This window comes from Morone saxatilis, unplaced genomic scaffold, assembly GCF_004916995.1.
Source record: "Morone saxatilis isolate NCDOM2014 unplaced genomic scaffold, NCSU_SB_2.0 Contig5, whole genome shotgun sequence".
Taxonomy (NCBI): Eukaryota; Metazoa; Chordata; class Actinopteri; family Moronidae; genus Morone; species Morone saxatilis.
Genome location: NW_023340095.1, coordinates 14990716 through 15003985, shown reverse-complemented (window position 1 = coordinate 15003985; position 13270 = coordinate 14990716). Strand labels below are relative to the sequence as shown.

General features: G+C 37.1%; 1 protein-coding gene across 1 annotated transcript in view; it reads left to right on the top strand.

The window, feature by feature from the left end:
- The window catches only part of gpc6b (glypican 6b), an 83973-nt gene that overhangs the window by 10891 nt on the left and 59812 nt on the right, over positions 1-13270 (top strand). The window contains exon 2 of the mRNA XM_035676042.1: positions 9235-9393. Coding sequence (XP_035531935.1) covers positions 9235-9393 — 159 coding nt within the window. The remainder of the gene's footprint in view (positions 1-9234; positions 9394-13270) is intronic.

The following is a 13270-nucleotide window of genomic DNA, read 5'->3' as shown; positions in this document are numbered from 1 at the left end:
GTGACATAAAATTAGCATGTGTTGAATCTGCTGCCTGTTTTGTTATTAATATGTTAATATGCGTAGGATCTACTGCTCTGTATGCATGCTGAATATGATCTGGTGCCATGGCTTAATGTAAACTGAAGTTATGCTTTGTCCTGTTCGCCCTGTACAAATAAAAGACAGGGAATTGGTTAGTACAGTGAAGTTAGGCAGGGACAAGTCTCCTTGTTTCACCCTTACAGTCCTCTTAATTCTGAATGACTCGCCAAAGGCAACCTTTGATACAAAGCTATTAGTGAGAAATAATTTCCCCTCAGCTGCTAAAGTATGTCTTGCTTAGGATCACAGACAGCCTCAGGTGAAAATAATCCTCGGTACCATGCCAGCAAAAAAACAAACAAAAAACCCAACTGCAAGACTTGGCTCAGTGCAGATACATTGAGTAAAGAAACTAGCTAAACTAAAGCTGTGTGATGAGTGATAGAAAAACTTAAATAATCGAAAGTTTTATCCAAAGTACTGTGACATTACAAAAAATAACAAGCCCTGCATTTCATGATGTGTCTCTGCATGTGAGAGACTGGAAAGAGCAAAGAAGCATTACTTTGACCAACAAGCTGTTTAATGTTTCACCTCCACCCAAAGCTACAGCTGTAACAGTAGATTATGTGATTATGTGTTGTAGTTGTACAGTATACTTAAATGATAGAAAATACAGCACTGTATCAGTGCCAATTTCCAGTTTATTTGGAGAAACTTGCTGAGTTCCATAAAAATGCTAACAATGGCACTGTATTCAGCCAATAATATCTGGCGGCAGACTTTAGTGCACCACCAGCTCTCACAGCACAGCACAGACTTTTTAAAATCCTTTTTCCTAAAGCTATAGACCAGTAACGTATACATGTACATTGTTGATCGTCATGAACAAACATATGGCAGAGAAGTGGATTTTGCTGCAGGTGTTTCTGTTCCATCACACACTTTGATTCTTTGGGAGAGATACTAGTATGAATGCAGTCAGAAGCAAATTATATCCTTAACTCAGTCACTCAAGAAACTTTGGACCAAAACAAATACATTTTCAGAAGAAAAATGTGGTGTTTTTGCTGGGAGATCAACTGCTGGAGAATCCGGGCAATGAAATGTATAGCTGGAAAAGCTGTGAGTGAATAAGCACCTATAGGAGTGTTAAGGAGGAATAGGTCTGGTATGTGTATACTTTGAAATAAAGAATAATGGATGGGTTAAAAAAGTATTATCACTGAAATGAGAAGATTTCAGAAGTTTCAATTAAAGTGTAAGCACTGACAGCCACTGACATGTGAGTGAAAGTATAATAACAATAGTAAAGAGTCGACGGTTGAATGTAAGCAATTAAAGCAGCAGTTTTTGGTGCAAATTAAGTTGCAGTTTACTAAAAGGAGTTTGTGTCCATCAGATTGTATTAGTTGAGAGGAGTTGAAGTGTCAAAGTTTATGATATTTTCTCATATGATACTGTATAATCATATAGTAACTGTAAGTCTGTAAGTCCTGTCCACAGTCTCTTCATATAACGGGGTTAGGTTAAAATTTTCCTACCATTCACAGGTACTACTGCAGCACCCAAAGCTAAACAGAGTTGCCAAGAATATTCATAAAACACCTACATGAGGATCACTACACCCAATCTGGTGTAACTGAACTTTACTACCACAGAGAAACTAGAGGCCATGCAAAGCAATAATCCACGCTGCAGCCTGTCAAACGGAAGCAACATCAACATCACTTCATCCAAGTAGAGCGCAAACCACAGATCTAACATTGATTTTACTCTTTAAAACCAGCATCAAAATACTAGCTACCATCATCACTGTCAACAATTTGAATGCACTATGAATAAAAGCAGCAGTCCCATCCCTTACGCTAAGATTACTAGAACAGTTTACAGCCACACATCCACCACTTCTAACTTTTTTTTTTATTGTCACTTTTACAGAGAAACACACAGAGAAACTCACACAGCTGTGAAATACACACAGCTGTGTGAGTTTCTCAGAAATGCCTGCTGGTTCGACTTCAAGATAATGATTTACTCAGTTAACTCCAAAGAACAAGCTAAATACAAGTTGATATCCACTTTTAGATGTCCAGAACACACAACAAGGTTCACAAAAAAGCTTCTCTGCACCAGATATGTTGTTGTTGTTGTTCTTTTTACATTTTTTTTCACACACTATTGCACTGTAAGCCTATGGGAAAATGGGGCACAGATATGTCAAATGTATTTTGTATATCAAAACAAAACATTTAACATTTTTGAAAGATCAGGGAGGAAAACTAGGAGGCCTTTAAGGGGTTTCAGACAGACAGCACTGTAGGATCAACACAATGCCACCAGAATATGAGCAGTAAAAAATGACTGATGCATATCCCTCTGGTTTCTGAAACCATTCGACCATCCGACAAGCACTTATTTCTTCGTACTGACAGAGAGGCAAACTCTGTAAGCATAAGGGTGCTTAAGTCGACTGAAATCACATTTAGTCATCCTTTCGGTTGTTTTAAATGCATTGTTAATAGAAGAAAAAAAGTATTTAGGGAATATCAGAAATACTCCTTTCTGTCTCAGCAGGCTGGAGGTGTGTGTCGATGTCTGTTTGATGGACAGCAGTTTTAGCTCTGGTCCAAACGCCAGCAGGACACAAACTTGCACTGTCGCTTACAAGTCATGGGCAGACAGTGTGTTGTAAGCAGCTCTAGAGTAAAGAACACAATAGCAATTAAATGGACCAAAGTAACCTTTGCAGGTAAGTCCAGCTATATATTAAGCTATCTAGCCCATTGATTCCCACCCTGGGAGGTTGCTAAATCCAAATCGACCATTTTACACAAACTTCCTGCAGTTACTGCAATCACTATTTGGGTTAATTGTGCATTTAATATATTAAATATATTTTATATATAAAATAGCCTACAAACTGACGTTAACAGCACACTTTTCGCCTACATGAAGTTGCAGCTGGTAGGCGATAGAGAATATTTTGATAAAAGACTCAAAAATAGTTCATTGGTTAATTTCAAGCTTCATGAATTGAGTTATGGGATTGACACAAAGTAATGCCTGTGTTTATCATAAAGAAGGAACATACCACCAATGCAACAGCGTGGCTCACTAATGTGTTTGTAATAGTTTTTGGACAACAATGGAGGTCTAAGGCAGGAAGGACTATGCTATATCTGGCTTTTGCTACAGGCAAAATTGTTAGTGGGATCAATCCATTGTTAGTTTTGGTGTTTTTAAGTCGGAATAAATAATGTAAAATCTCCCCAATATCATTAAAATAAGTTAATTTGCTGGGAAATCTTTATATGACACTACAATAAACTTGAAGATGCATAGTTTCTCTTTGCTGTAAAAGAACAGTATTGTCCACACTCCATCCTGTCTCTTGCTAATGTGTGGTCTGTGTTCCAGCAGATAGATTATCTGTGAGGCCACAGTGCTGTTTTAACCTTGGCGAGGAAGGTCGTGGCACTTTGCTGAGTGGTGAAGTCCCTTGAAAGCGCCTTCCCTTATGTTGATGTACGACAGGCTTATTTTTAAGTTATGTTTTGCTCTGTTGAGACTGCTGGAGCACATAGTAGTTTTGTTGTGTCAAGATTTTTTTTCTACTCCTGACATATCTGATCTGAAGGAAGCACTCAAAATATGGAGCCAGAGGGACTTGTCAGAAGCCCAATCCTTTTTTTCAATACATTTTTAAATAGGTGTTAATTTAAAACACTAATTTTACCTGCTTTACAGTGCAGAACAGCTCAGTGGAGGAAGTGTGTAGAGAGAGTGAGGCTATGATGCTGGAATTGTGATCTTTATTGGCCGCTTTCACACATCATGCTCTTGTTTATCAGAACCATAAGAATGCAGTTATCTGGGGAAATGTAATATGTAACCTAATAAATATTTGAAGTTGTATTTAAACATTAAATACAATGTGTGGGTTTGTATTGTGTGGGATGTTTATTTGATTGATTGGTTGTGCCATTACGTAGCAACTATCACTGCCTATTGTAAAATTAAATATAAACAAACTCCCATAGTGAAGATGATGAAAACCTTTTAATTTCATTTCAATTATTTTTGATGGAAAGCAAACACCCATGGTGAAAATGATAAAATTTTAAAAGTCAAATTTCCGACAGTATATAAGACAAGCATTATTAGAATCGTCTACCACCCGTTGTTTCATTCTATGCCTGGTGTACCAACACACACAAAGATGCTCCCTTGCTACAAACCATGTTTTGTACAGTTAATCTTATGTGTGGAAAATTAATGTGTTATGTTGAGAATTGAAAATTATGTTCAGTTCAGTGATGCGGTAGCCAGCAACTAAAGCACAACAAACCCATGCACAGAAACCCACCACATGTAAAAATGCCTGTACTTATTGGTACTGAATATAATTTGAATAAAATCATCAGCATTACACAGTTTCTATTATGTTTTGTCAACCAATATTAAGCCTAATAACCTTAAACCAACCAAAAATCATGTCCTGTTTTAATGAGAGACTACTATTACTATTGAGAGAATGTCCTGCTAAACAAATGTTAAGAATATGTTATGACTGGAAGTTAATTCTTAACCTTGGTATCAGTATGTGTGACAAAATAATCTCATACTAAAGGTCTTCTTTTTAGAGCTTTCCACCACATCCCAGAGTCTTCATCATCCGGACATGGCTCACAACAGCTTCTTATCACACAACTGACGTTACACACTTTGGGCATATAATGGGACCTGAAGTACTTCCATTTGCTGAAAAGACCTTCAGTTAATATTACTTTGTCACACACTGTAGTCACCATTATGTACGTGTTTATTCATCACCTTTAAGACCCGGCATGCTTGTTCATTTTCTAGAGTCATCAAAAGAGTGAGTGCTGAATCTCCATGGCTGTGAACTGAGTCGTAGCCCAGAAATTTAATAATGGATGTTGGCCTTATTAAACATACACATTGTTCTAAAGTACCTTTCACACCATAGTCATTTTCATCTTTTTTTTTCTCAGGCAATTTCTGTCAGTTTAGAGTGAACAAAATCAGCATCAATTGTTGAAGCAGCACACAAGGTTGCAGCATTTATATACAGCCATATTGGTCTGTATTATGTTATCAGAATAATTAAAGAGTCACTGAGATTTGCAATTTAATGTAGGAATTTAATTAAATTTAGACTAAAGTTCTACTCTGACATGCTTGGTCCACATAAAGCTGGTGATGTGTTTAAATGTTTTCATCTCTTCCTCTTTTTAGTAGACTAATGTGAACATGACCATGCTGGGTGCAATTTGCTTAAAACATATTACATCCTGGTCATCTGGTTGTTTCCATAATGTTACCTTGTGTTGCCATTTGCAGATGCCAGTGTACAAAACGATCTTGTGCTGATATATTGTTACTCACTCAGTATGGAGCTTACTAAGTGAAATCCATTTCTTGTTCTGCTGCTGTGTAATCTGTTGCTGCATGCAGTGAGTTGCTATCTGCTTACAGCTGCTTGCTTTGTTGGAAGATCATGATCAGTATAGACATTAGATCTGCATTTTTGAGGGGAAACTGAAATCTGGTTTTATTGTGCTTTGTGTGGGTAAGATAAATAAGATTAAAATGTGTGTGCAGGGATCACAACTGAAAAATCAGAAATGTCATCCATGTAAGTCATAATCCAGAAACAGAAGATATGCTAATGTCAGTTGTAAAGGGAACCTTAGGTCTTGTTGAAATGTGCCACAAGTAACAGGTGGCACATTTGCCTTGAGCTGATTTGAATTCCAATTGCTGTCTTCAGTGAAATTCTTTATCAATAGCTTGTTTTAAACATTTAATCACATGTTTGTATTTCCATTTAATTCCTTGTGCTCAGCCTCCCTCGGTTATATTTGGTTTTTAGTGTGTTGACGACATTTAATAGAGCACAAAACAAATTCTGAGTGCTGCTCAGTCCCAAGCCTACCATTGAGTGTGCACAGGTACAGATTCAGCTTTTAAATATATTATTCCTCTCTAAAGAGTGATTGACAATATGACAATTTAGCATAGCATATGATGTACATATCTTATGCTTAGATGCCTTACTGTTTAACCTACAGTTTCAGTTAGTGTGGGCATGTTAATATGCATTGTATATTGAAGTCAAATTCTGTAGGCTAGTTAATGCATACTGGTATGTCAGATTTGATTCTGAATGTAGCCACAGCCCATTAGGATTTTATTATTAGTATTAGTAGTATTTGTTTGAACCATTGGTTTCTTTTTAATCCCACAGTCGGATCAGATCACAGTAAACCCAACGCCCCAATATCAAGCTTGTTATATTTCTGAGGGCAGCTTTCCACTCAGAAGTGACAATGAGCCTCATTGATAAATATTTTTCTCATAATTGTTCTAAGTTTCAGCTTAAATTATTCAGAAAATCTGGTTCAGAAAATTACACTAGAAATAGAAGTACAGAAGAATAACGCAAAACAGAAGAACACAAAGCTAACACGCCCAGTATGATGGAATTACTACTAACTATGATTGCTTTTGAATTCATTTGACTCTCAAAATGACCCTGCTGTAATGGCTTAAAAACTAGATCCTTTTCTAAAAGATTGAATGTTATTTTTGTCATTTAGTGCCAACACATTTAGATGTTTACGATAATACAGACACTAAATATTTATCTCTGTCTCCATCTGGGGGTCAAAAATGCAGCTGTCCCAGTATTTGTTCTGAAGGAAGGGTCTAACAGGATGACCCTTCACTTCTAGGTCAAATTGAACAGGTGACACTCTGCTCTCAGTTTGAGTTTGCGCTCAGGGGATTCAGACTGCTATTAAGTGTGTGCGAGCAGCTTTAATTATTACAGGTGTGGAAATCCCTGTAGACCTTTTTGACAGTGGGCATTTTAATTTGAAATATAAGGATAAACACAGGTGTTACAAATGATACTAATTCATGCTCTGTTCCATTAAGTGTAGGGTATTGATAACATCTGTGTTTACTCTACTATTTCATGTCAGAGTAGCTGCTGTGAAAAAGGTTTACTGCTTGCTCTGATTTATACAATTCCTTTTGCATGCTAAAATATGCTCACGGTTCTGTCCTTCCTCATGCACAAATGTAACTGTGCTCAAATCTGTGCCTGTGCACTCATAAGAGTTGACTTGCAGACTGAGTAGCGATCAAATTTGTTTTTTGCTTTCTCAAATTTTTTGTCATCAGTTAACTTCCGTAGATTTTAGACTGTGAAATTAAGAAATTAATGCTGTTACAGACCAAGTCTGCTTTATCTATGGCTCTTTGAAAATAGCTGCTTGGGAAAATGGAATGATGTAGATCATTAACTTTTGATTCTCTTCAGTGTTTCCCCAATGTCATCAATTATGTAATGTGCAAGAGAATATTTTAAAAGAGTTCTTACTGTCAGACCAAATGAGAAGAAAGAACCATTGTTCTTCTTCTGTAAAATCATAAGAATGATCCTACCTGGCACAAGCTGTTGTTTTACTCTGTTTATTTCCAATTGCATATCTCATTTGAGGTGGGATAAATGGTCAAGAAACAAGAGTTTCATCTCGGTGACATTTCAAATCTCAGTTAGTTTGTGATAGTTTAGATTGTGCGAAACCAAGGGTTAGGTAGAATAGGAGTAACTATAATTCACTGACATGTGGTTTATGCACTATACTCTACTCTATGGTTTTGTTTAAAAGGGTTAAAGTGTTTAAAAGGGTATTTAACAAACTACAATTCCCTAATTCCAATGTATTATATTTAATCATCGACACCGCAGCCTTTGACATCAGAATCAGAATCAGAATCAGAAATACTTTAATAATCCCAGAGGGAAATTATATTCGTTATATATATTACATCACAACATGGTTGCAAAAAAGTCAAATTATTCTGCTACTTCGTTACCAACTCTTTTGTGGTGCCATGTCTCAAAAGAAAGGCTACAAAATTATGCAATTTATGTCTATGGTAAAACAAAACCAAAAGCTAAATTTAAAAAAAGTCTAAACCAGTGTTGCCAAACTATGGAATGCTGCTAAAGCCTGCCCGTAAGATGCTAAATGCCACTAAATGCCACTAGATTAGGTCACTTGCTAATTTGCATATTTGTGATGTCACTCTGTAAACATTGTCCGAACACTGGAATACACTCACTTTTGTAAAAAAACAAATAACAAAAAACTCAGGACAGAAAATGGGGTTTGGTGATTGAATGTTGGTATGGTATGTGAATGTGAACGTGCTGCTACATTAAGCACTTTTTTGAAAAAAAGAAAAACATTACTTCCAAGGCCAAGGGCTAGAATATCAGAATATCAGCAACCTTGGGTTATAGGTCATGAAAGAGCCCGATTAACACACATACATGTACATATACCTTAGTATACACATTTAATGCACAGGACCAATATACACTTCTCCTTATGTCAACCATGCAAACACTACTTCATTCACATAAAACCCCTTTTCCCTGGTGTTACTATTGAAGACATTCTTCTTTATCATATAACTAGGACTTAAAAATGGTGACAATGCTTTTACCTTGCCTGGGACATGCAGCTTTAGCTTCAATCTTTTAGCATGATATCATGTATATAGCTAACAAGAAAACATTAAAAAGTCACCCGGAGACTGCATTTTCAACCAACTCAAACTCAAAGAATTCTGGGTAGTAAATCTTCAACAGTTATCATTTTAAAGTGCATATGTGCCATGCATGAACAGTAACTAAGGAGGGGTTGAGGCTTAGCAACCCGCAGTTGCACTGCCGCTAATTAAGACCTGATGCTGTGATTGTGCAACAACAATCTTTTCTTGTAACATAGAAGGCTTATGGGAGAACATAAAAGTTAAATACTGTTTTCAGCTTGAATGATTGTGCATCCAAAATGAGACCTGTTGCTATAGAGGTTTTATTGAATATTTGAGAAATCTTAAGCATCAAGACTGCTGGAGTGAGATCTCTGGATTTTTAGTTCAGTTTAGTTTGAGTTCATTTTATATTGATGCCATAATGCAAATTTAACTCAGAATCAGAAGATCAGAAGACTTAAGAATAAGACTGAGGTGTGGAAAGAAAGGATTTCTTGAAATGGTGCAACGGTTTTTGAAATGTTCTAATTTTGTATACCCCAGTCATGTTACATCTATTTGTGTCACTCTTGGTATAGATACAAAACAGTTTTTCTGTCTATTTTGCAGGTGAACATCTTCGTGTCTGTCCTCAGGGAAACACATGTTGCACCCAAGAAATGGAGGACAAATTTGGCCAACAGAGTAAACAGGACTTTGAGAATCTTCTTGATGAAATGAGTCATGAATTGAGAAGCACGTTTGTTTCCAGACATAAGAGATTTGATGGTAAGTCTTTTTTGCCTTCATTTACACTGATTCCTTTTCCTATTTTGTCTTCCTTTTTCAACTTTTTTAATGGTCAGTCACTGTATAACAAAATGCTCCAAAAAGAAAAATCAAAGGATTGAAACTGTATGAGTTAATTTGAAAAGGGTCACTGTTTGTAGTTGTGTAGCTGTCCTCCCTAAAGAGGAGACAAGATGTGGAAATCTTATTAATATGCCTTGGAGTGTGGAACCGTCTTGTTGGATTAGACAAACATGGCTTTTTCACAACGGATTGACAACTTGAACAGCAGTACAGAGCCAAGTTTTACATTATTAAGATAGTTTGGTGGTCTTATGCTGTATGTGATCTTGTCTTAGCCCCATGACTGTCTTGACCACCACACATCCACTGAGCTTGTGCTATGGGAGGGGATGTACTCATTACTGAACCAAGCCTTACTCTACCTCTCCTCCCTCTTGGTATCCTTCTCTATGGAGTCAGCTCCTTCTAGTTACAGTTTAATGAGAAATAATAATCCCTCCAGCTCCCAATATTATGCTGCGTGGAAGCAGCAGCTTATCACTGTGGACAATGGTGAAGGGTGGTGGAGGTGAAAATTGCCAAGCATAGCCACCTGTTAGCATTGTCAAACAATTTATTAGAATGAGCTCTAAATCAGAAACCTCTGAATTATCTTTCTCCAAGTGAATGGCAGAACACAACGTAACTCTTGTCAAATTGTTTTGTTTCTTTTTTTAATAAAATAATATTAGGTTATAATAGTTTCCTAATGTAGGCCTACATTAAGAATGATGAGGTACATAAGATGCTGTCCTATATTATTAATAGTACTTATCCCTTGGTATATACTGTATAACAAGCCCCTGTGTTTAAAACCAAAGATCAGATTTTGCTTCCTGTTGCTGATAAATGTGTAGTAAATCATTTCCATATGAATAAATAGCAAAGCTGCCTGTAACCATCAAATTTGGCAACTGACAGGATGGGTAATTCATCAGTGTCAGTATAAGAAAACTTTATTTATGATAGCAATCTCCAAAATAGTGGTTACAAAGACCTTTACACGAAACCACAAAATACAAAGTTCTATGATCTAGAAAAGCCAAAGGAGCAGCAACATAAAAAAAGCAATGACCTGAATAAGAGGGTATATCAGAATCAGAATCAGGAATCAGAAATCAGAAATACTTTAATAATCCCCGGTGCGGAAATTACTGAAAGGTGGGTACAAGAGGGAAGAGGGGGTGCGGAAAAAAAGCCGCTCCCAAACTCTGCTCTAGGGGAGTACAGTGTGGGACTGGTACTGTATAGTACTGTCATCTACAACTACTGTACCACTGTGGTTGACAGTTTACATTTGAAATTGAATTAAATTAAGCAAATTCATTCTGCAGTATATGGATCACATGTAGTATGATTACATACATTATCTTGACTACCTGTAGCATGTATGCCTATACAGTCGCATAGCAACAAATATCCTGCTTTAATGTAGGAACACATGCTCATAAACACTAAAAACATTATTAGCAAATCATGCATGTTATTACCGTGCTTGCTGACATTTTTCTGCTCTTTATTTTAAATGATTGCTTGCGTGTCTTCTGGAATTTAAATAAGAAAAACAAACAACAATATGTCTGGGAAAATAAAGGGGCCATGAGTCTTGAATTTCCTGCGAATTCAAAATTGTATTGTCAGTGCAGAGCTGAGACTACTGCACTGATGGTACACAACATTAGACTCAACAACGGCAAAACAAGACATCGTATACAACATATTCAGTTAATCCACAAGTATTTTTAATCTTTATCCAGTAGGAGGTCAAAGCATAGATTTTCATATTGGGCTTTCTAAATATATCCAATGTCAATAACTGAATAATGTTTGAGTGATTAATAGCGCAATTTGATACTGACCAGTCAATGTCTTTTCTTTCTAAGCTCATTCCTTTCAAACTATTCAACATATTATATGAAACAAATACTATTCAGTTACAGCATGCAACTCTCAGATGATTGCACATTGCCCAGAAACTCAATGTCACAATGCCTGGGTGATGTCTGTCTGTTTTTTCCAGGAAGATACACTTCTTTAGCTCACATGTGATTCCTGGAAGCGTGCATAAATAAATAAGTGTTATTTTGATCAGTTGCTGTCAGGATAGTGAATGTCATAAGGAGGACTCCAGTGAGGGAGGAAATGGGGTTTGTCCAGCAGCACTTAGATGCATGACTCCAGGCACCCTTCTTCCTCTTGGGGTTTGCTGCCACTCTCCATAATTTCATCAGTGTCAAAGCAGATACCATATGCAGGTTTCAGCTCTGTTGCCCTCTGCTGTCTGGAGACTTCGTGTCTGCTGAGGGTCTCGGCTGACCACCCGCTCAGGAAATCTGAGATATTGATCGCTAGATTGGAATTTCACCCTTATCTTTATGTGTCATTAAATGAAGTGGTTAAAGTTGTGAGGTTATTAGTTTTGAGCAGGAGATATCAGATGAGATTTAACCAGCAAGTAAACAAAAAAGTATGTGAAGCATAATTTGGATATTATATAAGATTCTGCATTTATACTGAGTCTGCCCATTGTTAAAGATCCAAACAATAGAGAGCAGTTGTTTTAATTAGATTCTCTTAACCGTTTATTTAGCACCTGGCTATGGAGTAACACCTACAGTATCAGTATATGTGTATATGTTTTTCTCTTTATGCAGAGTTTGTGATGAGTGTTACTGTAGCTGACAGTAGCTGGCCAGCCCACGCATACCTGACACCATAGCCTATGTGTCACAGTGAGAGGGCACAGTCTCGACTACGCTGAGACCATCCAGGCAGAAATACAGAAATATCCTCAACAACCTGTGTTACACAGTACAGCTGTGTTGATCAAACAGCATCATCTGAAAATTGTATGCCAAACATGCAGTGACTGTTACTGCAATTTCTTCATAAAATCATGTCTGAATATTCTCATTGTTTTTACTGTAATACCCCTAAGACCCCAGGAAACAACAGCTTAAAGACATTAGAGAAATGGCTGGTGCAGAGAATTCTTTTCTACTTGCTCATTAAAGACTAAGTCAGGGGTCTTAATTGCTAATCAATCGTTGGTCCTCCTCTGACCATGGTGCTGGGTAGCCAAAGAGAATATTAATGTGGCCCACCCTCCGCCATTGATCTGTTGGAGTTACTGACTCGCACTCTGTTGTCACTGGTCAAAAATATCCTGGCAGTCTATTTAGGCAATATTTAGAAACTGCCACAAAATGGCATCAGTTGTATAGTTGCAGAAATAAAATTGCACACTGGGTCAAATTTGACAAATATGCAATATGTTACCCAATACCCATGTATAGAAAACCACCAAAGTCAGTGGTTTGTTTGTAACCAGTGTTATTGTTATTTTTTGTTATTACTGTTGGGAAATTCACGCCAACTAAAATATGACACTACTTGTAACAGTTTAAAGGTTAAACTTGAGCTTGTTTTGTCTGACACTGATTTGGGGAAATAACCCAAGATTAATATTACAAAAGAACTCAAAACAACCAGTATTTTAAGTTAACTCTGTTTTGCATTGGTGCTATATTGATCAGAAATGGAATGAGCCTTCAGCAGCCATTGTCCAGGCACCCTTGAGCAAAGCACTTAACCTGAAATTATTCCTTAAAAGCTGCCAACCATAGAAGGCCCGTGCACTATGCTGGCCAGCTACCAGGTGTGGATGCGTGTGACTAGATGAATGTGAAGCTAGGTGGTGCTGAAAAGGGCATGCTTGCTCAGCAAAACCCTTCCTCTGTTAGGAAGTCCTATTGGACTATCCAGTTGGAGACTGGAAGAGTAGGTAGGATTCAAGTACAAATGCAACAGAATC